This window comes from Rhinolophus hipposideros (assembly GCF_964194185.1).
Source record: "Rhinolophus hipposideros genome assembly, chromosome: 16".
Taxonomy (NCBI): Eukaryota; Metazoa; Chordata; class Mammalia; order Chiroptera; family Rhinolophidae; genus Rhinolophus; species Rhinolophus hipposideros.
The window spans coordinates 30,197,002-30,224,785 of NC_138062.1; the positions used below are offsets into that span (position 1 = coordinate 30,197,002).

The 27,784-nt window shown below is 36.7% G+C and overlaps 1 protein-coding gene across 2 annotated transcripts in view; it reads right to left on the reverse strand.

The window, feature by feature from the left end:
* Positions 1-27,784, reverse strand: part of KIF13B (kinesin family member 13B) — a 168,513-nt gene that overhangs the window by 105,726 nt on the left and 35,003 nt on the right. For both annotated transcript variants that reach the window (XM_081076318.1, XM_081076317.1), the window contains exons 3-7: positions 13,728-13,740; positions 9,486-9,546; positions 6,463-6,555; positions 5,427-5,607; positions 2,401-2,488 (exon numbers count right to left, since the gene is read on the reverse strand). In XM_081076318.1, coding sequence (XP_080932444.1) covers positions 2,401-2,488; positions 5,427-5,607; positions 6,463-6,555; positions 9,486-9,546; positions 13,728-13,740 — 436 coding nt within the window. The remainder of the gene's footprint in view (positions 1-2,400; positions 2,489-5,426; positions 5,608-6,462; positions 6,556-9,485; positions 9,547-13,727; positions 13,741-27,784) is intronic.

Here is a 27,784-nt window from a genome sequence, read left to right on the forward strand (position 1 = left end):
AAGGGAGACAGCATGATGCAATAAAGATCATAGCATCCTCATTTTAAAAAATGTTGGAAACTCTAAAACAGTTACATAACCAATCTGAATTTTAGTTTCATAAATAACATTACCGAGCTATAACATCACCTACCTTAACAAGGATTTTTTTTTTTTTTTTGCCAATATGATCAACATTTATTCAGGGAAAAACAGCCACCAATCATCACTAATAATAAAATGATATACACACACATTCTCCTACAGACAAACAACATGTATTTTCAGAGCCAAGCATGATGTTAGACCCCGGAAGTACACACTGACAAGGGTACTACCACTCTCGAAGGAACTAGTTTCTTAACAAGGATTTTAATGGGACAAGAAAAATGATATGTGTGAAAGAGTTCTAGTTGCCTCCTTTTATCCAATCTTCTCCTCTTTTCAGTAAAGGAACCCAATCTTTTAATGAACACGTTACAGCAGAGTTAAGGGACAACATTTCCCAGACGGCTTTGCAGCCCAGTCTGGCCATATGACTAAGTGAATCAGAGGTAAAGTATAACGCAGGTCATTGGGAATTCTCCCTAAGGGGAGTAGGCATGCTATCACATCTCGGTTCTAAAATCCATCTTGAACCATGAGCACAAGGGCATTACCATAGAGCTAGCAGGGATTGAGCATCTTTGGGGCCACCATACCAGACTTCTCACCATTCATTCTTTCATTCATTTGTTCAAATATATATTGAAAGTACCTACTATGTGCCAGGTACATTTTAAGATACTGAGGGTACACACACATGATCAAACAGACAGTAATTTATATTCCAAAGAACTTAAGTCCTGTTATATTTTTTCTGTTATATGAAGCCAAACAATCATAACTGACACATATAAAAAAATTCGAAAATCAAAATCATAAAGTTCTATTTTGCTGTATAAAAGAAGAACAAGAATGTTTAAGGAAAAATTCAAGGTGATAAATAAAATACCTCAAAGAAAAAAAACTAACTGCAAAAGAGATATAAAGAGGCACCAGAATGGAAAAACAATAGCAAAAGGTAAAAATCATAATTTTCTAGATCCATTCTAAATCCATTTTAGACCCATTAAATCTGACAATCCTGAGGCTTAATGTAAAAGCTTTATCCTATTTAACTTACATTTATTCATTGGTCTCTATTCTGTTGTCTCATGCATGAACTATGTATTAAGCCTTTTAATTTTTTAAACAAGCAAATTGTCTTTTTATACTTTCCAATCTCCTCTGAGCTCTCAGAAATATCTTGATCTCTCTCCAATGTTGCATAAATATACCCTCAAACGATCATTATTAAAGTACCAACAATACCTAACATTTATATAAATATTCTAGAGTTTTGAAAGACTTTTCATATTCATTATCCCATTTGATCTCCAGGAAGCCTTCCCAAACACCACCATCCCCAGACACCTACATATCCAAATGACAATGAATCCTGAACATGCATCTAACACTGCACTTAAAACTATGCTAAAGATTTTTTTTAATGAATAAAATGTCAATAACTACAAAAAAAAAAAAACTACGTTGTTTTATAATACTTTTATAACATCTGTACGCATCTGGAGGTAATGGACCATTTCATTCACTTGTTATATCCTCAGCACCTAGCACAATGTCTGGCACATGACAGGTGCCCAATAGGTATTTACTAAATGAAGCACTATTGACCAAATGATAGAATTAATTAATGAACAAAGGAACCTATGTCATAAGAGAATCAAGACAATAAAACTAATTTCTATTTTTAAAATTAGGACAAAGAGGCTTGCGAGGTAGAGTAAATGATCCGGAGTCATACAGAAGTCACAGAAGCGAATTAAATGTCACTAGATCCACATTCTCTGACTCTTAACTCAATGTACATTACATCACAGCATGTCACCACACCCCCATCTCCCCAACGCACAAAGCCTGAGGGATTCACGAAGCACAACCGTGAAGCTTGAAAATGAACTAACTAAAGGCCAATGATCGACTCTCTCAAGTTAGAAACAGGCTTGGAATTCCACCTACTCAGCTCATATATTTTATTTCATTAAATCAACTAAATTATTTTGTGTACTAAGGAAGAAAAAGCCTGGCTTTTATCATTTTAAAATGTAATTGTAAAGCACATCACAGTTTCAGAGCTTGTAAAATATGAAAAAATGTATCTCACAATAGATGAATAGGTGTGCCTTGCAAATATGTACACCTTCTCTCAAAATTAAACTGTCCTGACAGCCATATAGAGCTTTTTAAGTAAATATTTTTGTAAAACAAAGTGATTTAAGTGATATACTACTGTAATTTTTCTTAATTACAAAAAAGTCACAAATTAAACAAAAAAACTGCTACATTGAACCCAATTAGTTTACACAAAGGATATGTTACCTTATAGCTTGCGACAGCCAATTTAGAAAGTCCATCCACATAGGGCCCCAGCACACTGTGTTCTCTGACTTTTAATGTCTGACGGCTTCTGTTCATTAAAAACAAAGAAACAATTTTTAAACAATAACCTGATTTTTAAAGGACTCAACTGTACTCAATAAAATACATACTGAATTCAACAAAAATCCCAAATTAAACCAACCGACTTGATCCCACAAGAATTGAAACCAAAATTGAAAATCCTGACTGCTAACAAAAACTTCATAATGTGGTAAAATATCACATCACTCAAAAGGGTACACTGTGGGATGTCTATTTACTACCAAAAAGAATGCAGAGTCAAATAAATACAAACAATCTACTTGTCATATCACAGAATGTGGTACAAAGAGCAGAAACTCAATAAATGTTAACTGCGCAGGAAAGGAAAATTACAGACTAACCTCGATCATGAATAAAGACAAACAAACAAAAAATGACAAGTAATGATCTGATGATTTAAAAACTTAAAATTGGGCTTATCTCAAAGGGTTGCCAGGGGTTTTTTTAACACTGGAAAAAGATTCATGGCCTTTATCACATCAATAGACTAAAAGGGGGAAAAAATACACATGACCATTTTAATAAACGTAGGAAAAAGTATTCAATAAAATTAAATACTTCTTCATGATTAAAATAAATAAGCCTGTTCGCAAACAAGGAACTGATAAACCCAGTAAAGGACATCTACCTAAAACATAGAGCATGTAGCATACTTAGTGATATCAACCAAAAATATTAAGAATATTTGTTGATTGTATGTCATGTGAATTATATCTCAAAAAAGCTCTTTAAAAATAAAAACATCATAATGTAAGAATATTTGTTGATGGTGAGATTACAAGTCATTCTTATTTTATGTAACTTAACATTTTCTAATGATCTGGAATTTTTCAGTACCCTAGGATCAACCACTAAAAACTACTTATTGCAATAAAACTGTGCATAAAGTATAGAACAATTATTTAAGTTAGCTCTGACTTAAGGATATAATCTAACATTTTCCTTTCCCTTTTTCCCTTTATTTTAAAGATAATGTATACTTATTGTCTCTCCTGAGTAAAGTAACATAATTACATTATGATACACAGTATATGCTGACTTGATAAAATTAGTACCTGAATAACAAAACTAAGTTCTTTCAAATAGTCTTTCCCTGTTGAAAAGAGATCACTTTTACAGTTTTTAATCTGTTTACTTCAACTCTTCAGAAAACACTACAAAAACCCCAAGAAACTTTCACGGGGGAGACAACAATGACAACAGCGAACACTTATTGAGAGTGTACTATGTGCCATAAATGTTCTGAGGCCTCAAGTATATCACCCGTCTATCTTCACAACAGCCCTCCGAGATACTATGTAATATTATCATACTCTCTGCACAAATGAGGCCTAGAAAACCAAAGTACTTGCTCAATAGGTAACAGTGAAACGCCCTGCATCCAAAGCTAGGTAAATCCAAAGCCCCAGCTGTTAATTACTAAACATCTAAGGAATTACTAAAGACTATAAAAAAATTGTAAAGTTTAAGCTATTCCACACAGGCACTGTGGAATACAAAACACAAGAATGGAACCAGCTAAGAATTTCTGGAAACAGTAGGTCTGGGCTGTATCTCTAAGAAAATGATGGTTTTCACAGAGGTGAAGGTACAAGAAAAAGTATTCAGGGCAGAGCCAGAAAAAGTACAAGGGCACAACACAGAGCAAGATGCGGGTACTTAAGCCATACCTTTCTATCCCTGGTCTCCTTTTGTTCCCCGTTTTGAATTTCATGCATACTGCCCTCCAGCCACACTGGACAGCTGGGTCATTCTCCAAACAAGTGAGTTCTTAATACCTCCATGCTTTGGCACAAGTTATCCCCTGTGCTTGAATGGTTCTCATCTAACTTCTCTGTGAACTAACTACTACTCAGCACAAAATTCGTGGAGCACCTTCTGTGGACTCTTCCCTTCTCCTCTGGGCAAAGATACTCATTTTGATTGAGTGATGATTTACTATGGTTCACTACCTCTAAAGACCATCTTTCCTTGACCATCTTCCTCATCCAAACATAACTAAATGTCCCCTCATTGTCCTCCACACTTTCTGTAAGTCTCAGCTCATTTGGCTCTTTGTCCTTCTGAATACTTTTTTCTTTCAATTACAGTTGACAGTCAATATTATATTAGTTCAAGGTGTACAGCATAGGGGTTAGACATTTATATACTTTATGAAGTGGTCCCCTGGTAAGTTTAGGGGATCACTTCTGAACATTGTTTTTACATCAGTAAGCCACAGGCTGTGATTATTATGTTTCCTTCTCTCTGTTGCACTCTCTTAAAATCTGAACTCCCAGAACTCTGTGCAATGAACACATTTCCTTAGATACCTCTTATCTTCCTTAATATGTCCAGATATGACTGTAGAGTGAGAACAGCATTTTTTAAGGCTTTCTAATGCTTCAGAGCCATTTCTCTTTCAAACTCTATGCCACTAAATGGGCCTTTTTCCCCTCTGGGAATCTGTAAAATTAACTATGCTAAAGTCCAGGTTTTATACCTTTAATTATGTCTCTCTCACTTCACAGCCTGCAAACACCTGAATTCTGCCTGAAACTTCTTGGTTTTACAAAAAACAACAACATATTTGATTAAGGATACCAGTTATCCTGATACTAAGTAACTTACTTTTCATTATGTAACTTTTATGTGTGGTTTTGGATGTTATCTGAGAAAGACAGAATGCCCAAACATATGTGGCTCAACCACACTCCCCAGTCCCAACTTCCCTGCCCAAAGTTCAAAAGCCCAGAACTGGCTGCAGGAAGCTGGTGTAACTGACAAGAAATCACAAAAACAGTAACTAGATAAAAATCACAAAGACAATAACTAGATAAATAACTCTCTAGTAGAGTTCAATATAAAGAATTTCACTTAAGCCAATTTATTAAGTCTGTTTTCGTCCATAACTCTGTAACATTTAGAGTCTTAAAGCCATTTACCCTTTAGGATCAAGAAGGTCTCTGACTTTTTCGTTATAAATTTCCATATAAGACACTTCTACTTTAAAACTTTGCTCTTCATTTTCCTCTTTCTGAGTCCGTTCAAAGAGTCCACTGCAAAGTCTTGGAATTAATCCAGGTTGGTCAGCTGTGCCCATCATGGTGTAAGATTTTCCAGATCCTAAAAAATGAAAATCACAGCTATTTCTGTCATTTTGAGAAGTTTAAACACAAAATCCTCTTTTCAGTGCTCGTAATAAATTATTAGTGCTGAGCAAAACGCCCAAAATAAAAATATACCCAAATATAAATAGGAGACTGATAGAGAAGCTTTCCTATTGCACATGTAAAAAGTCAAAAGTAAATATCCTTTAGGAAGAAAACAAAAACTTTAACCATCTTCATACTTAAAAAAAACACGTTACCTAAAACAACTGAAAAATAGTGAGTCTGAATAGCGTTCTAAAATTAACTGGGAAGAGCCATATGAGCAATACTATTGTGTCTCTTCCCAACCACTAACCAAACCACGAAAAATCTATGTCATCCCTACAGGCCCAGAGCAAAGGAACCTACCACCCTTTGGCAAAAGTACAGAAATCAAACAGTAATCTTTTTCACTACAAAATGATTTTCTCTACTACATCAAGACTACATATTCATTAAAGATAATTTATAAAACACAGAAAAAGAAAAAGAAAAAAAATTAAATCACTCATAGTCCAATCTTAAGTATAATTCTTTTTCCTTTCTTGCTCGTATACCCACACCACACACGCTGCCTCTTAAAAATATCACAAGCATTTTTCCATGAAGAATAAGCTATATAATGTGCCCTTAAAAAAGTGACTCCTTCACTTTAAGTCGAGCTTTTTTTCCCTGTTGACCACAGAGGTACGGAAGTCAAAATGCTCCCTATCAATCATAACTGATCCGATGCTAACAATACGTAATTTTTTTTTTTTGGTCTTTTCTGTTCTGATCCTTAAAGCTTAAAGAAAACATGTATTATTAAAGCTTTAAAAACAAACATTACCAGTCTGTCCATAGGCAAAAATACATGCATTATAGCCATCAAAAGCATTTTGAAGAATATTCTCCCCAAGGCACTTGAAAACATCATCTTGACCTAAAAGAAAGAGAAAAAGGATATTTTAAGCCAAAACTACCTATGAACAATTTAAAAAAAACCAAAAGCCTCAAAAAGGCACTTTTTTTCCCAGCTTGTTTTTCTCTAAACAAGATTTTTAAACTTGATACTTCCAAAGGCTTATGTTCTTCAGGTTATTTCTAGTTAGCACATACAAGAAAATCAGTAAAATGTTCCTGATAATATGATCTTGAATTAATAAACACTGACCAAAAGTCTTCTGCAATGCAAAAAGCTAATAATGCACTGCTGATTTTATAAAGTGATTATAAATATCCAAAATTTATATTTTGGACCTAGGTGAACCTGAAATAAACTATATACCACTTAGCTAATGCTTTACTCAGTGGTTACTAGAGTTCAAAACAATCATTTATATTAATTTTCTCTCCTTTTCCTCAATGATACTTTTTTTCATTTGGAAACATTTATTTTTAAAACACACTGGTACAGTACAAATGATCTTACCAGGCAGAAAACATTGCTCTGGAACTAAATTTCAATCCTCTTCATAAAAAAATATAATTGTAGTTAAATTCACAGATGGCTTGTTTTGCTTCTGTAGCCAAATGTTTGGAATCAGTGGTCTTGGGTGACTAGAATTCTCCAGGGACTCTTTTTTTTTTTTGCCCCCTCAATGACAATTTTAAATTACAGGCTCTACAGTGTAAGGTCTACAGCTAAGAAAGGGTGGAAATCTTGGAAATTTATTCTAGCTTTCAATCATGGACATAAATAATAGGGTCAAATGCTCCTCCACAGTCTAAATTAATTACGCCAGTAATCAAACATGACCTTAACAAGTCATTCAACTTCTGAGTCTTGAATATTGCGACAATACTATGATTTATAAAAAAAATATACTTGGTCTTCATCCACAGTTCCTGGTTCACAGCTCCCAAACTCTTGGAATTTCCTTAGTGTTGAGAGTTATAACTATGTCTTTTGTTATTAATGAGGTGACTTTTGGATTGCACCGATGGATGGTGGCTGGTTGCCAGGAGAATCAATCATGTGATTAGAGGGTTGGAACGTTCTGTCTCACCTCCTGACCTCTGGGGAGGGAAGAGGGCCTGGAGGTTGAATCAATCATCAATGGCCGATGACTTAATCAATTATACCTATGTAATGAGGCCTCCACAAAAAACGCAAAAGGAATGCAGAGAGCTTCCAGGTTGGTGAACACAGGTAGATCTGGGGAGAGTAGTGCCGAGGCATGGAAGCTACACACCCTTTCCTCATAACTTCTCTTCCATCTCTAGTTATAAGCCTGAGTTATATCTTTTTATAATAAACTGGTAGTCTAGTAGTAACCGAATCCAAGGAGGACATCGTGGGAACCTATGATTTCTAGCCAGTTGGTCAGAAGCACAGGTAACAACCTGGGTTTGTGACTGGTTTCTGAAGTGGAGGTGGGAGGGTGGGAACCAGTCTTGTAGGACTGAGCCCTTAACCTGTGGAATCTGTGGATGCTATCTCTAGGTAGACAGCACCAGGACTGAGTTGCATTGTAGGACTCCCACCTGGTGTCCACAGCATTGCTTGGTGGTGGTGGGGTGGGGGGGGGAACTCCTCCCCATCCCAAACTGGAATTGGGATCTGGACACACTTCAAATAAAATATGTAAGAACTGGGGGCTATTATGTTTGTTATTGTTGTGCGGGGTCTCCCGCGGGGTCTCTGGTCCCACTCCCCACATAAGAATGCAGGACATGATGAGGCCAAACAGGAACACCCACGAGCCATAGATAGGGGTGTCAAACCAATATATTCTCACTGGCGGCTGGACTGGAGACACAGGAAGCAGGATCTACATAATCTGCAACCCACCGTCCTAACAGCAGTCTGCACTTGCCAGCCACCATCTTCTTGCTAGCCCCCATTTTTCTGCTAGCGTAGCCACAGCAGTTATATTAGTGGCCAATGGCTTACGGGTTACAGATCACGGCCAATTAGCCACAGCTGATGGCCATCTGATCACAGTTGATGGCCGTTTACTACCCGAGCCAGCACCTTTCTATGTGAGGCCGAGAGCCTGGAAACTGCTTTCTGGGGCTCTGTCCCCACAGTTATGTTTTAAATGCTATAAGTAGCATTCCATTATGTCTTCTTACTTCCTAGTTAATTTACCAGATTAGTATATCATCATACTTCCCATACTAACGCATTCCTTAAAGTCATCACCGGACAGCTAAACCTAATTAACCTTAACTTTTGAAACAGCTGTAGTACTGTCTCTCCCGACAAAAGCCAATACCATATGACATTCCATATTTAAAAGAGATTGCTTAGAAACAGGGGTCGTAAGTAGTTATGGATGAAGGAAATAAAAGGTTGTCACCATTGTCCTAAACTTGCGGGGAAAAGTGGCTTGAGGCAGTCATCATTGAGGAGAGTAAGAGAGTAATAGAATCCCAGAGCAAATTTAGAGAGAACACAGTAGATTCCTCTTCCTAAAGAGAGAACACAGAACACTGAAAGCTTAAGTGATTTATTTCAAATCACAGAGGTAGTCAGGAGTAGAACCTTGGTTAAATTCAAGGTTTCCTTTTCTTCTTGACTCTTCCTTCACTATACCACGCTGCCTCTCTAGACCACATAACAGACATTTAAGGGAATCTACATGGCTACTGTGTGCTCTTGGGGCCATGGAAGGCCTGGGGATGTGTGTGAGTAAGATAACCTCACCCATGTACTCTACTGACCTAACGTCACCATCGTGTACCAAGAACAGCACACTGTGAATCTCCCCTTTCCCAGGCAATGTAAAAACTCTAATAGCAAAGATTGGGGGAATTTCTCTATATAGTTTTTAAAGTTACACAAAATAATACAATGAAACTTTATGGAAAAAATATTAAAACACCTTTGCTATATTATCAGTAGTTAAGAGGATACTGTAATCTTACCTGCATACTTTTCTCTGACAGATTCATCCATAGACCAGAAACAATGATCATATGCAAACACCTGTTGAAAATAAAAATAATAGTGTGTAATACAAATAAAACCTTAACATACTTATAACATTGATAACATTGTTTATAATAGTGAAATAAAAAAAATTTACTGCCCAGGAATGAAGATTAAATTATTTATCATACGTAGCCTTACAATGCACAACTAAGCACTCTATAAATGATGTAAAGTTTTATTTCACGTGGAAAACTTCAAAATGTTAAATGAAAAGGGGGAGGTTACAAAACAGTATGTACAATATGTGTACTATAAACACATATACACACAGTAACACATATACATAAAGTGTATTTCTGCATAAAATTAGTGGTTTTTGTTCTCCTCTTTAGGCTTTTATGTACTCTCTATATTTTTCCCTTCCTTGTTAGAGAAAACAAACACATTTTTAAGAGAATAAAATGTAAAGATGATTATATGTTGAAAATAGCTGTAAAATAGCAGATTCTTTAAATTTAACACACCTATGTGTGATATTCTATAACTTTAAGACTGTAGAAGACTAATAAGAAAATGTTCACATATTAATGTATTAATGTAAACATTATGTAAGTCTGGACCATGATCCCAAGTTTGTACAAATATATATATAGATAAAAAGTAGAAAGAATGTATATTGGAAATATTGATGGTGGTTAATGCCAGTTGGTGGAATATCACAGATGATTTGTTTTGCTCTGTATACGTTTTGTGATCTTTTAAAAGTTATTTTCAGTTTTTGGATTTCATATTTTATAATTTTAGTCTCTCTAAGGATTTTAAGCATAACTGGTTTTTTAATTCATTTCAGCTTTTATTTCAAACTCTCCAACTTTTGGAGTTTTTTGCCTCACTTCTTGATGACAGTTTTCCTTTTGTGCCTTGCAACTGCGTCTGAATTGAGAATTTGTATTTTATGGTTTACGTGATTGCTTGTTTTTTCCTCACCCTTTGGCTACCTTTACATGACTAGTTATGTTGCCACTCCCAGCTACTGAAGCCCAGATTTTGGTATTCCCAAAGCCCCAATGTCTCTACTCCCTGCTATTTACACAAACATTAGTGCAATGTTGGTGGCCAAAATCTTTTTGTAAACCTTCATTCATGGCGGAACTGCACCCAAACTCAGTTTTCACATGGTGAGCTCCTTCAGTCCTCAACCATACATCAGGACCCCCTTATTCTGCAAGAGTTACACTTCTAGTCATCTTCAGGAGCCCACCTCTGATTCCAAGGCCCAGAAAATATGCAGCTTCAGCCCCAACTTGCTTTTAGTCCCCAAAGTTACATATTCGTTTTCGAATATGATGACATGATTTTAACATTTTAAAATATTTTATCTGTGCCTGCTGTGAGTTTGGAGTTGGCAGAATTTTGTGTGAACTTACAAGGCCATCTGGACCAGAGGTCTAAAGTTAACTTTTTTAACAAAGGAAATGAGATTAGGATGGTAAATTAAATATACATGTCTATATCCTCCATCCCACCTGAAATTAACTCAAAATGATGGCGGGAGGGAGGGAAAGGGCCAAAAGGAGAAAGAAAGGCAGAAAGGAGAGCAAGTTTTGGAAACCTAAACTGCGTGCTTGTACCTAGATCAGAACTTGAGAATCCCTGAAAAACAGTTTCAACAAGACTGATGGAGAGTGGGGTGGGGGCCACAGCAAGACCACAGCCCTAAACAGCGCGAAAGGAGACGGCTGCACAGAGCAGTTCTGGGAGTAGACCAGAACCAGAAAATAAACAAGAGGAGACCCTGGGGCAACTAACAGGATGACTGGTTAAAAACACCTTCAACGCTGGGTAGGATCAGAATACCCATACCTTGGTGCAAAACAGCAGGCAAGGGAGGCATGTGTCCCCTGGGATGGGCCAGGTGATGGAGAAGCTATGCCAGAAAGGCAAGCAGAAGCCCAGTGGCTGACAACATCCAAGAGGCAGGAGCCCTGGAGTCCAGAAGCTACCAGCCAGCTGCTGTACTAAGCTTCAACATTTGCCCAAAGCTACACATACATCTGTCAGTAATGGTGGTGGCTCCCTATGTTAGACATTCTCTAACAGGGTGAGGAGGAAAAGAAGAAGGAAGCTAGAAGGTGGTCCCAAAGGACTGTGTATCAACCTTTCGGGTAGGGCTGCTTTTCAAACTATATTCATCAGCACTGGTGAGAATCATTTCAGCAGGGTGAGGTGAAATGAAATGTGAAGCTCAAATTAAGTTTCTTCTGTTCTAGCTTTCAACTCTCAACTCTGATCGTTTTATTAATTCTGTTCTGAGCAAGGTGAAGCAGAAATCACCCTGATTCTTTCTTGGGAGCTGAGCTCTCACTTCAACCATCCCATCACCATGCATGTACAACTTATCAAAGATGCGGCTTCTAAATGGCACTCCTCTCTCCATTATTATGGGTTTCTTTCCCCTCATCTTTGTCTTTTTAATTTAGGGATTTCTTAGACAATCACATTTCTTTTATCTTTTCTTTGTTTCTTTTTTTACACACTTTTATTTATTTGTGTTTTTCCAGGCCCCATCAGTTCCAAGTCAAGTAGTTGTTTCAATCTAGTTGTGGAGGGCGCAGCTCACACTGGCCCATGTGGGGATTGAACCAGAGACCTTGTTAAGAGCACCGCGCTCTAACCAGCTGAGCTAACCGGCCACCCAACAACTGCGTATCTTATTCTCAATTCCAGTAGAGAAGCTATCATTAAAGTAACTGTCCCAATAGCTGATACTCCATGCTCAGCCACTGAGGTACAAAGGCCATTGAGGTACAAAGAAGTTAAGAACTTGGTAGCTAGCAGGAAGGGGAGCTGGGAGTCGAACCCAGCCTTTGAGCCAGGAGTCTGCTCACCATGAGGCTTTCCATCACTAGCCTAGATGAGCTCTCTCCCCCAATTACATGAAAGCCCCACAGCCTGGTACAAAGTTGAAAACTAATGAACACTTAGTCTTCATATTCCCCTTAAGTTTCAGCAATTTTACAAATTATTATAGGGATCTTCCAGCCAGAGATTTCCTAAAGCAGACAAGCCGTTTTCTTTCTAAATAAGTATTTTTCCTTAAAATTTTAAACTATAAAAATTTTTTCAAGTAACAGACAAGAAACACATTCATTGTAACAAAGTCAAATAACACAGCAGCATAAAGTAAAAAATAAAGGCCTCCTATTCACCAAGCATACCACTCACTAGAGGTAACCACTATGTTAATAAAGTGGTATTATTGGTCCTTCCATAGTTTTTATGTCAACACATTTTCTCTAACCATTAAGATACAGGTGAATTACATAAAACATGAATAGTTTTTAAATAGTCATGTGATGTTTCCTCACATCTTTGCTGTAATCTCCAGCCCCTGCTCCATCAAAAAATAAGAAAACAAAAATAATTCAGCACCTTTTCATAGAAAAGATGAGATAAAACTAATAAAATCAGTTTTACATATTTAAAGAAATGAGTGCCACATTAAACTGTTTTTTTAAATCATTCAGGGTCCCAAACAGCCATGTCTAGAACATATTTTAGCAACAATAATAGAGAACGGAATTACAATTCAACCGCAGGCGCTAAGCAAAAACAAAACTCCAAGAATGTAGATAAAAATCTGAATTTCCTGGAAAGTTCCAAGTAACTTCAGAGAATGGTCAGTTCAAAAATACAGCCCTGTGCCCACGCTGGCATACCTATAAATTCCCTATAAATTCCCACGCTGGCATACCTATAAAGAGATACAGGCACCAAAGCACCCCACTGAAGTTTCTTTAGAATCTGGGCTCAAATCGAAGATGGAAGCATGGTCCCCTGAGGAAGCTGTGGGCGAGGGTAGGTTTCTATCGGCCCAAGAATGTGTCCCCAGCTGTCTCGGGAGCAACATGGATGCCTGCCTAGCTCGGTTCTGACCAGTTTGGAACAACCAGTTTCGAGCCAGTCCATGGTGAACAGCAGAGCACAAAAGGAATCTGTGTTGTAGCTGCCAGGAGACTGGCCAGAATTGGTCAAAGTACAAATACAGTTTTTCCATAAACCTCCAGTCCCTCTTATGCCAATAAACGGCTTCGCATTTATGAACAGACGGACAGCCTACATTACTTTTACAAAAGCGACAGAGAGAAAATACTTTTGAGAAGAAATTTACCAGTACTTCAAAAATATGCACATAAGATCTTTACAAGCATTGCATAATACACCAAATCTCTTACCTTTGGCTGGCTTCTGAGTTCCCCAAAGAAATGTTATCGTTGACATGAAAGAAAAGAGAGAGGGTTAAAAAATTTTCTTTAGTTTAGAAGGTTCTTTTTGAAGGGCAAAATTATAATAAACATCATATAAATTTTTATTAAGAATATGAAATGTTAACTATGAAATCAAATAGCAATTTAAAATAAAGGTTCAATTAGTATCTATTAACTAGTAGGGGAGAGTGCTAATTGTAGAAAACTGATTCGTGTCTCTCAGGTAGAAGAGAGATTACCTGAATACTGGATAATTTTTAAAGTCATAAATTCTGCCTTATACATTTTGCTTATACTTGTATATGTCTTATAAATATATATATATTTAAATTCTTTACTTTTTATCATCTGATTTTGCTTCCAAGTAGTTTTCTCTGCTTTGATACAGCAGCAGCTTACTCTCTATCTATACAGGCCCGTCTACAAAAAAAAAAGAATTCTGTTCTGGCTAAGGGAAAAAAAGGTTAAATTAAAGGAACAACTAATTCTTTTGCCAATGAGTTACTATTTACTGAATTACACACTTATTACTTATTTTTTATGCCTCTCCAGGTGCTTCTAACCTCCCTCCCTCAGAAACTGCCACTCGCTTACATCTCAGTGTACTGGAATATAACTCAATCCAATATAATTTCAAGATAGCTTCAAATTTAGAAAAAAAGTTATAAGAAAAGTACAAAGAACTCCCATCCCCCAAATTCACCAACTGTTAACATTGCCACAACTGCAATATCATTTCTCCCCCTCCCCCATATAAAGATGTACATATACATAACATACACACACGTATATTATTTCTTCCTTAACCATCTGAGAGTCAGTTGCAGACATGCTCCTTCTGCTCTGAACATTTCAGTGTAATTTCTAAAAACAATGACAGTCACTTACATAACCTGAAATTTTAAGGATAAATGAAAGTACTTTGGAAACTAGAGTGAAACAGAAACAATGACTGGAGCTTTAGGAACAATTGGTCTCTCTTCAGAGGATCAAATGGCAATTCAAACCTCAAACTTGAAAGAAAACTGTGCATGGAAATGCTTCCTTCCAATTGTCTGTACATTTTCCTGTCCCTTTGTCTCATAAGACAAACTTTAATTAAAAAAAAGATTTTTTTCTAAAATAAATTTAATACTTTATTTGTGTCAAATGATTTCAGATAAGAACACTAAAACTCCAAGGAAAGCCCAGCAAATGAGTGACATTTGTCTAACAGATTTTGGAGTAAGAGCTTATGTGGCTAACACATAAAAGAAAATAATTTCTTTGGAGTAAGAGATATGGAGAAGCTTCCCAACAAAAAGACTTGTGAGATACTGGTAGAGGTTACCGACGTACGCTATCATCTTTTTTTTTAAATAATTGTTTTATTTTTCAATTACAGTTGATACACAATAGTATATTAGTTTCAGGTGTATAACAGTGATTAGACATTTGTATAACTTACGAAGTGATCACCCCAACGCTGTCATCTTTTTATAGGACTTTATAAGCAAAGCAGCTTCTCATCAGTTGCAGACGGCTTAGTTATAAACCTAGCTGGAGGTCAGAACAAAGCCTGGGTATATGAAATGCCCCCATTAGCCCTGGTACACTGCATGCCACTTCATTTAATTCTCACAATGACTTTGAAAGATGTTATTATTATTCCAGTTTTACAGATGAGAAACTTAAGGCTCAGAAAAGTTAAATCACCTGTTCAAAACACAATAATTAGCAGTGATCGTTACTGAGATACAAAACTAGGTCTTCTGACTCCCAAGTCCATGGTCTTTTCCTCTCCCACACTGGTCAAAACAGCCTCGTCAAGTTTCTTCTAGACTTAAGATCTATGAGTCATATATTAACACTGCTCCTGCTAACAGAAACATTTCCCAATGTATTAATTTTCTCCATTCTAATTATTACCCAATAAAAGATTACCACTTGGTGCTTATGCCTGTGTAAGTTTACTTATTCATTATGTATACAAAAACTCCAGACTGTCTTTTCTGAGAGAAAAATAAGATATTTAGTATGATATTTCAATTTTAAATGAAATATTTTTATACAAAAATCAGCTTTTCCTAAGAGACAACCAACAAGTTGTCAGTAATATACAACACATAGCAAAAGAATCCATGGGACTAACCTGAATTCAGAACATAAAAACAGAACCAAACTGGTAAGTTAATTACAGAGCTAAGTTTCCAGCTAGGGGTTCTGATGGCTACAGCAGTAAAGCTCAAGTAACCTGGAGAGCCATTGGAAACCCAAAGATGTAATTACAGCTCTGTACAAAAATAAATAAGTAAATTAATTAATTAAACAAAACCTTTCAAAGTGTAGTTGCAATCCAATCCGGCAACACCTTGCTTTATCCCAAAATCCCTTAATAAAAAACCTCAGCTATCCAGATCACAGTGGAGATTTAGGAAGCAAAGAAAACCATCCCTAACCAATCAAAAGAAACATCACAAGTAAAAGCATGAAAGTCTTAGTTTGTCAGCTGATTTGAATTACTTTCTGTTGCTGTTGTGGCTTAACTTCATTTTGAAATACTTTCAGGCATATAAAACATTCCAAAAATAGTACAAGGAATTCCTGTGTACCCTTCACCCAGCTTCCCCAAGTGTTAACATCTCATAGAACCACAGTTACCAAAAAAAAAAAATCAAAACCAGGAAATTCACCAACCTAAGATTTATTAAATAATCTAGAGCCAATCTTACACAAATTTTTTGTCAATTGCCCTATCAATGTCCTTTTCTGCTCCAGAATCACACACTATATGTAGTTACCATGTTTCCTCCAATCTGTGACAATTTGACTCTCATGACCTTGATATTTGAAGAGTACTGGATAATTATTTTGTAGAATGTCCCTGAATCTGGGTCTGGCTAATGCTTCCTCATGATTAAATTCAGGTTATACATTTTGGCAAACACAGCACAGAAGTAATGTGCCCTTGTCAGTGCATCACACCAAAAGGCACATAATGATGTCCACGTCTCATTACTGATAATGGGAACTGATCACTTGGTTAAGGCTGTTATCTACTCATTTTCTCCACTGTGACAGTACCAGTTTTTTTGTGCAGGGAGACTTGGAGACTATGTAAATACCATCTCTCATCAGACTTTCACCCATGAATTTTAGCATCCATTGATTTGTCTTGCCTGCAACAATTAACTGTTTCCCAAATGGTGATTGTCTAGGTATTGGAGATATTAACAGCCAAGGGCAATCAACACAGACGGATATGCTTTTTTAGGAAGAGGATAGCATGGGAAACAACAAACGATGTGGTTGCATATTTTGGATAGAACTGTTATCTATGAATAATGTACTCACTTCCTTATTTTTACTGACCTGATTTAGGGGCTAATGCTCACTTCTCATTTAAATAATAAATTACACCAGAAAATTAAGTCAAATTATGTTCCTAACCTTTAGAATGTCACCATATGAAGAAGATATTTAGTGATGATTTTACATGTTAATGATCTTTGGAAATTTTTATTAATACTTCTGACTATGACAAAAATAAAATCAATATTGGATCCAAAAACAAACCACCAAGTATTGTGTATGTGTAAAACCCGAAGCAATGTCAGTAGAATGACAAGTTATAAATCAATTACTGCTGTCAACTACCAAAATCAAACATACCCAAATACCATCACCTCTTTTAATTTTAACGATTTCAGTTTCTGAAACCTTCACAATTAGAAATATTTGGAATCTTTTTTAACATTTTAACAAGATCCTACTCCACCCTACTCTGTAACGGATGTATACATCACAAAGAGCTTATTCTAATACGGCCAAACTACGTAATGATATTGTTGCTGTTTTGGACTTAGCTGGCAGTACCAGCAACCAAACAACAATCTGTGTAATGATCATTATTTTTTCTTTGTCACCCTTCCCCCGATGCATTTAAGGAATAAAGCTGACCTGACTGAAAAATTAGACACTGACGAGACTCACAAAGGCGGCTTATTAATCTTTACTTATCTAGCCAACTTTAAGAAGTACAAATATCACTAAAAGACCCATTCATTGTTTCCTCAACATTTGGAATACTCCATTCAATCTTGAAGAATTTAAAAGTTGCATTGATAGAGAGGAGTATTTTGGAGAATAGCATTCAGGATGTAGAGGGGTTTGAAAACACTACCACTGAAAGAATAAATCAAAGACCCAGAACTACATGTACATTCATCCATGCTCAATAAATGTTAGATATCACCGCTGTAATTTTGGTTCATGATATAAGTTAACTTGGGCTTCAAGTCAGCTAGCAGGTGGAGCAAAACTGGAATTTCTGGCTCATTACTACAATTATTCCCTAAATCCATTGCTTAGCAAAGATTTCCTTAGCTTCCTTAAGTAGTAACTCAATTTCCAAACATTCTCCCATTAAATTCTTCACTACTTACAAGAGTATAAACTGCTTAGTTAACTAACCGAAGATTGCTGTGTTTATCCCTTTCCTGAGATATGGTTTGCATCTTTCAAATGTCTCTCAAAGCCATTTACTCTTTCATTCAGCAATATTTACTTGTTTACTGAGTATCTATTATAAGACAGATGGTAACCTTGGTACTGGAGAAATTGTGTTGAACAAATCAGACAAAAACCCTACTCCTCTAAGAGCATAAATTCTATCACAATAGAATGAATGAATGAACAAGTGAGTGAATGAATGAATGAGTGAATGAATGAATATGTAATATAATAAGTGCTATGGAAAAAAAATAAAGCAGGGAAGGGGGACATGGAGAAGCTGGGTTCCCATTCTAAACAGGGTAGTCAGGAGAAGATTCATGGAGTGGCATCTGCTCAGAAGCCTATGGGAAGTAAGGGAATGAGCCACACGGTTAGGCAGCAGACACGGGGATGCCTATTTCGTCATCTTCCTTTAGATCTATCTACCACATAGCTTCCTAACTGTGCTCTTGCAACTCCAGTCTCTTCTCCACTCACTCAGTATGGACCTAAACCACATACCTGATCAGGTCATAATTCTGGAGAGTTGGGGAGAGGTGATATTATGGACAGCCTTTCTTGTTTAAGGAGACTGAATTTTATCTTGTAGGGAATAAGGAGCCAATGAAGGGTTTTAGGCGGAACATGGCTTAGGAGCTAGGTAGACGTGGGTTCAAATCTAGATTCAATACATGTTCGTCCTCGTACCAGGTCCAAGCACTATTGTAAATGCATTCATGTGCTCTTCTCTTTAATCCTCACAACGACCCTGAAAAATAGATCCTACTATTCTCCTCATTTTATATGTGAAGAAACTAAGGCTCAGAAAGATTAAGTAACTTGCTCAAGGTCAACGATACTAGATTGGGGATTCAAACCAAGGTTGAAGCAATACTCTACTGAAGAGACAAAATCAAAACTTGTAGGTCTTATGAGATCATCAATACTACATTTTCTTTCCAGGACCAAGTTGCTAAAGTCAATTACATACCATGGCTCTTCCTTCCCTTCATTAGTTTTTTATGTTTTTGTTGTGTCCTCCTTCCCTCCCTCATGAACTATGGTTTCCTAGAGAGGCAAACAAGCATGATGAAAATGTGTTCCAGTCCCCAAACCAACTAAGTGGTATATGGGGAAGGGAAGGGGAGAGACAGGTATCCAGGTAGAAGAGATTATCAAGCCTATCTAACAAGCAAGCAAAATACATTCATTTTAGTGCAACACAGAGGAGGGAGGGAGTGTGGGGCACAGGTACACAGCACATGGGAAATATCTTAGAGAACAAAAAAAATAACCTACATCCTTTCATTATTTCATGTTCCATGATACAACCAACTAACTCTTAAAGAAACAATGCCTTCAGAGCTGATGGAATCCCTTAACCAAGCTAAAGTGTTTTGAAGAAAGCAGCAGCAATCTCTGAATGTATTAGCTTGAAAGACAAAGAAAAAAGCATTGCAAGCTTTTGAATATAAATTTAGACTCTTGGAAATAAGAGTAAATGAGGATATGAATTATTAAAATTAAAATTCAATTTGCATACAACACATAGGAGACCAGTACTGCATGTGGGAGGTATACTTGCAGATTAGTTTTGTGCACTCACCTTCATACATACAAGTGTGTGTCTACAGATAACCAGATGAAATACCTAAGTATTCATCAGTATTCCCATTTCCCAGCAGTGTTAAAAGACTTGCCTAAGAAACTTGCTTGTATAAAACTGTTCAAATTGTTTTTGTAAGCATTCAACAAATTTAAGTCTGTACTTTTCATGTCTTTATTAACAACAGAAGCACAGTAACCTTTTGTTACTGTGTGTCAAATACCCAGTGTAAGTTTAGGCCTAATCCTTACGCCAACCCTGTATGGTAGGTCTTACATTTTCTCTTTTATAAAGTAATAAGCAGAGAATAGCACAGAGAGGTTAAATAATTTGTTCAGTAGCAAAGTTGAGATTCAAACCTAAGTTTCTGATTCTAAAAGTATTTCTACTGTCACATTCTGCTGTTTCTACTTTCACATTCTGCTTCTCCCTATACATAAATGGCAAATGATGCCCGAGAACAAGTTAAAGACAGCGTTGCTTGTTTCAGGAAACTTGAGGAAGGATGCCTGTTTAAAATGACTTGATTTGGGGTTTGGGGGTGTTTTATTTGTTTTTGTCCCTTGCCTCCAAATAAAGTAGGCAGCATGAGCCAGTGCGCTACAAACTAGGAAGGCCCAGCTGGGGAAGTACACACAGCGGCCCACAGCTGAAGCTGCTGAGCTGCGGTGCTCACGTGAAATCTTGTGGTTTGGGGGAAGGCTGCCCTTTCTCCAGCTCTTGCCCAACTTATGCAAACTCCCCCCAAAAAACACTTGGTCTTAAATGAAGCGAGAGGGCTAAGGAGAGAATACTTTATTCCTCATTCCTCGGGTTTCCATGTGGGAGAACTCCAAGTAGCACTCCTGAGGTGTCTAAGGCCCTCACTCTGCCTCTTGAGGAAAGGAAGGGTGAATTATCAAACTAGTGGCCTTCAAGAGAATGAACTGGACTCCGCTCCCCCATATTCCACAGGGGGCCTGCAGCTGTCCAGAGGGCCTGTGCCTGGCTAAGGCTTTAATTCAGGGGTGAGGGATCAGGAAGCTCACTTGGCCAACCGCCCTTAAAGCCATTTTCTCCAACAGCTCTATCAGGAACCAAGGTGAAATGAGATGCAGGAAAACAGTAGTAAAGAGATTGGGCTCTGGAATCAAATTGCTGATTCTGAATCCCGGCTCCACCACTTACTATGTGACCTTGAGCAACTAACTGCTCTCCTCGTCCCAGTTTCCCTTATCTGTAAAATATAGACAAGAGGAGAACCTATTTCATAGGGTTGCTATGAAGATGAGAACAGTGCCTGGCACATAATAAGCACCAGGCGTTAGTGTTTTTACTTTTGACTTGTATGCTTCCTCTCTTGGACTTACTGATCCCCGTGACGACCTTCGTTCAGAATTGGGGTAGGGGAAAAAGGGAGTTTTGTGTATGGGCTTCCTAAAATCCCAACAGAGAGAAAGAATCTCTTTCCAAAGTAAGATGAGATAAATGCCTTTGACTTTGGTGACAAGATGATGCACATGTCTTATTTTACTCTTTGGTGAACTAGTTTGGAGGAAACTCCAGAATAAGGGCTGGTATCTAGAGGACACAAGGCACTCAGGTGTCTAGTTTAAAATCTCCCCAGGCATAGTCATATGGTTTTCTTCCAGGGCAGAGGGCTGTTGGACAACATTCCCACACACCCCCAGATGGTGCTTTATACTCTGCTGTGGTAACTAGATCTGTCACTGACTAATTACAAATGTTAAAGTTTGGTGGCTTTTCCCAATCGCACCTCTCTTTTATGGGGATCAGCTGACTCCCCCATGAACTTGTTAAATCCATTTCCTATCTGAAACACCTATTCCGTCTTGGGACAGTATGATCGTACTTATTATATGGGGTAAAAGAAGTGAAGCAACTAACGAAAATTAATATAAGACCCAGTCTTATTTTAGTATAATATAAGACCGGGTCTTAATATAATATGATATAATATAATGCCAGGTGATATATTAAGTTTTGCTCCAAAAGACGCATTAGTGCTGAGGGTCCGGCTAGGTCTTATTTTCGTGGAAACACGGTAACATTAATAATACCGTGTAATAGTAACACGGTAATTATTACATCATACCAACTGCTTACAGGTATGTTTGAGTCGACTACCTCCACACCAGCTCCTTCATCTTGATATCTCAGCACCTAAATTTAGCCCAGTGCCTGCCAAACTGCAGGCATTCAATGAATGTTTATTGAAATGAGAGACTAGGAGTTAGGTTAACCATGGCTACATCCTGTCTAAAGCAAAATCTTCCCTTATAAGCCTCTCCTTAAATCTCCAGACACCACTTTTTCTATGCGTATCTTTGTCAATATTGTGTCCTTCCCGCATTGCTACACATTAGACTCTAAACTACCAGTTTCCTTAAGAAACCATGATCTGAAAATTAAAAAGAGCTGGAAAATGTTAATAATTCTTCACTGAATTCCAGATAAAAGTTATATAAGAGCAGGTCTAGAACACAACCAGAAGACAGAAGGCTCTGAAACAGAGATTGTTGGAGGAAATTAATAGAATAATCTAGCTAAGAATTTGAGACAAAGAAAAATTAAGAAGAAGCTAAAGGCAGAATAAAAAATAAACAAAATTGCAGGAAACATAAAAAGCTATTCAAGTGATTTGTGGTCCAAATATAAAGCAAACAAAAATGTGGCACAATCTGATGCAACTGGTAGAACTTAAGAAAAGAATTTATTTAAAGTTTATGCTAGAACACATTCCATCAAAGAGCGCATGGATTGTGATAATGAACCAAGAGAAGGACAAGCAATCCTAACACACTATTTGGTCTTGCACTGAAATAAATGAGTATGGATGATGGGTGAATGGACGTGTGGGCAAGCAGGCAGATGAATAGGTGGATGAATGATACATACATACATTCATGTAATATAATGTCAACCTATGAATAAAGCAAGTGGGTTGTGAAAGGGGAAGGGCGGGATCCTGAGCTTGATAAAGAAAGAGTAAAGAGATGTTTAAAGTTGATTTAATATGTTAAGTAAAAACATCACAGAAATAGCCAACAGAAATAAAAATAATATAAAAAATCAAACAGTAAAAGAGGTAAAAAGACTATATAGATAAGCTATATAATCTTCTTCAGGAAGTCAATGAATATACATCTAAGATTAATAAATCAAGGTATGCACACATTAATCTTGAAGCTTTTTTGCTCACATACCCCCCAAAAACCTTGTTGACTCCTTATTCATTTTTAAGTTGTCATATAACATTTTTCAAAAATGAGTTCAAATAGCTGAAAAGGATATAATTTCTGAAATGTTGCATTGTAAAATAAAATTTCTTTTAACATACCTATCGGTGTCCAAGTACTATAAATGTTTGCAAATTTGGGTACTGATATTTTATTATTGATATTGTCAGCTATTTTTGTAAATGAAAAAAAACAAACTCTTCTTCAATAGTCAGCAATTTTATATCTTCCCTTTTCCCCACAAACTCGTATTTCCATTCCACTTTCCACAAAGTATTTTATCCTAACACAAAGTTTTTTGTTAACTACTCTATCACTCTTTTCTGCAAAAATATCTACATAAATTAAGATTTTTAATTCCTGTGGTTATTTTTCTTCTGCATTGAACTATCAATACAATTACTAGTAGCACATAATTGATCAGAACAAAACAATTATATCACAAACTTTGATAAACATAAGAAGTAAAAACCACTGAAGAAGTACCTTTAATGAAATGAATCCATGGGGTGACTACGACTTACTACTACAATGAGACAGCTCTGAGGGTTAATTCCATTCCTGTTTCCTTTTGTAGAGAAGTGCTAAAAACCTCGCTCAAACATATAAGCGGATGGGACTGGAAGGAGGTTTGCTTGCTAGAGCAACATCATTCAAATCTTTGCACAACTGTCATGGTACCTCCCCCCCCAGCCCCTCCAAAATCACATAGTGATCTAACATCAAATATTATTTTTAATGATCTAGAAGCTAATGAATCAATTCGGTCTCCTGAAAGCAAAGAACTGGACACTACCTGACTTGCAAAAGGAGTTGTGACCCAGGTTACAGTGTACTCATTTTCTCAGCTTCTTGGACAGATGGCAGAGACTTTATCATAATTTATCAAGCTAATTACATTTGCTATTGTTTCACTTTGTGGAACTTTGCTTAACCTCTGAAACCCAGAAAGGGTTGAGAAAAATCAAATCTTGTTAACTTTATTATACCTTTGACAAAATAGTATTATTTGAGAAAATGATTTCATCTTATGACATGCTTTAAATATATTTTCCTCCAAATACTGAAGCTGCATATTTAGCTAATTAAATATGTGGAAAAGCTAACTAGAATGTGGCTTTATTGTCAAATTTTTATCTTACGTATCTTATCACATCTTCCCTTATTATAACAAAGCCGGGTAAATCAAACAAATTTTCTGTAAAATAACCTGACCTCATTTTAAAATCTCAATAAAAGTTTTAACACTCACTTCAAGAAGAATAACGGAATACATTTTATAAGCTAGATAGTAATCAAGTAGGAATTTAAATTATCTACATCTTGTAATTTTAAATGGATAAAAGACAAAATAGGTCAATATGCTGTTCCTCATTGATTTGTAATAATAAAAGTTAATGTGCAACTAAAACTAGAAGCTATTTACAAAACAAGGAGTATGATAAAGACATAGTTTTCCTGTAACTTGTGTATCAAACTCTGGTATACTGAGTTTTTAAAAATAACTAAACAAGAATAAGAGAGAAGTCCATTAACTTTTTAAGCATCGGATTAGACTTTTCCTAGTACCGTATGTATTTCATGAAAGAGAAGAGTACACAGAACTGTAAACCACTCTAGCAGTTGGCATAAAGTGCTTTTTGTTAACAAGTGGTAGTAGATATTAATTATTTTATATCTTAAAATGAGATGGATTGACTGTAATTGAAATAAATACTTCATGATATGATTTAATAAAAATACCTTTTAACCACCTTATTGAATAAGGTATATCAAAAACCTGAGTGAAATAGCATGAAAATTTTATCTGTGCATTTAGCCAATGCATCCTAAAGGAATAATTTCAGTTTTCCTGATGTGGCTGTTTGAAAGTGCTTGTCCTTCCAATTAATGGCTTGTCCTAGGGATGAGTATTAAGAACATGAAAGAATCGCTTCTGTTGTCCAGCCTACGATTTGATAACTGCAATTAACAACTAAACTTAAACAGAAGCTACTTATTCAGAAAACACAGTTTAAATCAGACCAACAGTCTATCAATATGAAAGTGAAAAATAAACATATGGAAGTGAAAAAACGCGAATGCAGAGAACATATTTGAGCGACTATGAGGGTAAAAATTTGAACATTTACTCTTGACTGACCTGAAAGTATTCATTGCTGGATGGTAGATTAAAAACAATACTTCTGACCAAAAATATCAGGGAGTGTGAGATAAAGAGGCATCTTTCCGGGGCCTGTGAGACTAATGAAAGAGCTAGAAGGACTGCATGGGTGGGTGTGCAGGGAATGAACATCTATGGGCCTTCCCCACCATCCACGTACAGGCTCCTAAGAAACATCTGTCCAATCAATGAGGCCACCAGCTGAACCTGGGCTCAGTCATAGCAAGCTTTGTGACCTGGAACTTAGTCCCTCTGTAAATGCAAAATGTGCATTAGGTATGTTTTATAAACTCCCATTAATTCCAATCATGTATAATGTGAAGAACTATGGACTCTCGTTATTTGTCTGCCAGGCAGTCATACAAGTTCACACTTTTTTGAGCCCTCTTGAATCTGTTTTTAGAGAACTCACTATATTGCTGGAAACCTTTTCCTGGCCCCAGGAAGTCAGGACTCACTGCGGTGGCTGCTGTATTTTACATCAAAGATGGATCAATCCTGCTCCAGATCCTGAATGTACTGTTAGTCTGCCCTTGACCTAAAACTTTCCCTTCTACTTGTCTTGAGTTTTCTCAAACTCATTGCTAGCAAATAAGCCAGATTTTGAATGTTTCTGTTGCTGTGTGACAACGTGTTAAGTATCTTTTACAACTGTAAGCTTAGTCACTATGCAGTGTAACATTTGGGAACCTTTCCACTTGCCGTTCCCATCTAGACAAGTGACTAAGGGGGTGCTTACTGTAAACATTCACTGGTGATTACAAGAAATCCTGCCCATAATGAACACTCTTCAGTGGGGGAGAGATACTTATAACACAGGAATTGATCCAGCCAAGCACATATTTAAAACTAGCTGGTAAAAATCTCTACTCAGAAACACTGGACTTTCATTTCCTATTTTGTGGCTGTTGTCTAACTTGAAAACATAAACGTGTAGATTTCCAAGCTGGAAATCTACCTCTTGCCAGTATCATTTTAACAGTCTCTGACCTGATTTTCCTATCTCCAGTCGTGCCTAATCTTTCCTCCACAGTGTCATCAGTGTAATCTTGTATTGAGTTGTTTTGAGTCCAGTGGAGCCAGACAAGGCCTCGTTTTGACTCTGGGCACAATACTTAATCTCTCCCTGCCTGTTCCTCCATCTGTGAAATGCAAATAAGAATAGGATTGTTGTGAAGATGATATAACGTAACATGTGTAAAGTGCTTACAACTGGGACTACATAATTATGTCCCTCACATACAGGAGAATCTTCCAGGCCTTGCCCTCCTTTATGTGTGACTCCATTCGGCCTTGCCACCTTCCACCCCCACCATCACGCTATTCTCTATATCTGAAACATCTTTTTATTTCTGAACCAGACAGAACAAAGCCCTAATCATATCTTTTTCTGGAATGTCTTTTCCAACCTTAAGAATTACACGGTAATTGTAACTGTCATTCTTTCTCCCCATTTTTTTTCTAACAGCCATAGCATACATCACTGAATTCAAGTTTGTCTAGATCCCCTTATCATAATTGTCTTTATTTTAGACATGACCCTTTCGCCTTTACTTTAAAACACTTCAGCATAATCCCATTACACTTCATAACTCTCTCCTATGGAACTCTTCACACACTATATTCTTTATGTACAGTCTCATCATCCCTATTAACTCACAGAAAAACAGAAAAAAAGCAATTGATGCAAGTACTGTTTTAATCAACATGTAGGGATAATCAGTTAATATTTGATACCCTAATCATGAATATATACTCCAGGGTTGATTAGGTAGCATATGAAAGACTGTAATCAAGAATGCACACTCTAGAGCAGGGATTCTTAACCTGGCCAGAATGAATGGGCGTCTATGAAAATGGATAGGAAAAAAGTTACATGTTTATTTTTGCTAACTTCTGAAATTCAGTGATTACCCTCAATTATAAATGTAGGTAATTAAATACAGTATTAGCAATGACTTTGTGACCAATAAAAAAAATTGCAGCTATTTCCATTATCACAATTGTTGCAAATACTTTGCATTTACATGCATCACAAATCTGAAATTAAAGCAATGATTCCCAACACTAGATCTTATAGTTAATATTGTAATAAAAAAGCACATATTACTGTATCATACATCTTTAAAAATATTTCTGATAACTGTATTTCATTATATTTGCTTTCCTTTGCATTTTACCCTTTTGAAAGATTAATTCTGCAAAGGGTCCAGACTTTATCAGATTGCCAAAGGGGTTCATGGCCAACATAGGTTAAGAATTTCTCTAGAAGCAGGTCTTACATGCCTTCAGCTATCTCTTTTTCTGATCAACACGAGGTTTGTTAATCAGCACAACAATGCAGAAATCATTTTTCACTGGTAGAATGCAGTGTTAAAACTATGCAGAAACACCGTAAACGGTGTACGATAGACTAGAAATACAGGTTATCTCCATTCTTGGGAGAACAAAGTAGAAGATTCTCACAAACCTAGCATCTTGTGCCTTTAGTATGAGTGTTCTCAGCCTAGGGCTCTACCCAGATCTGGATTCATATTGTCAC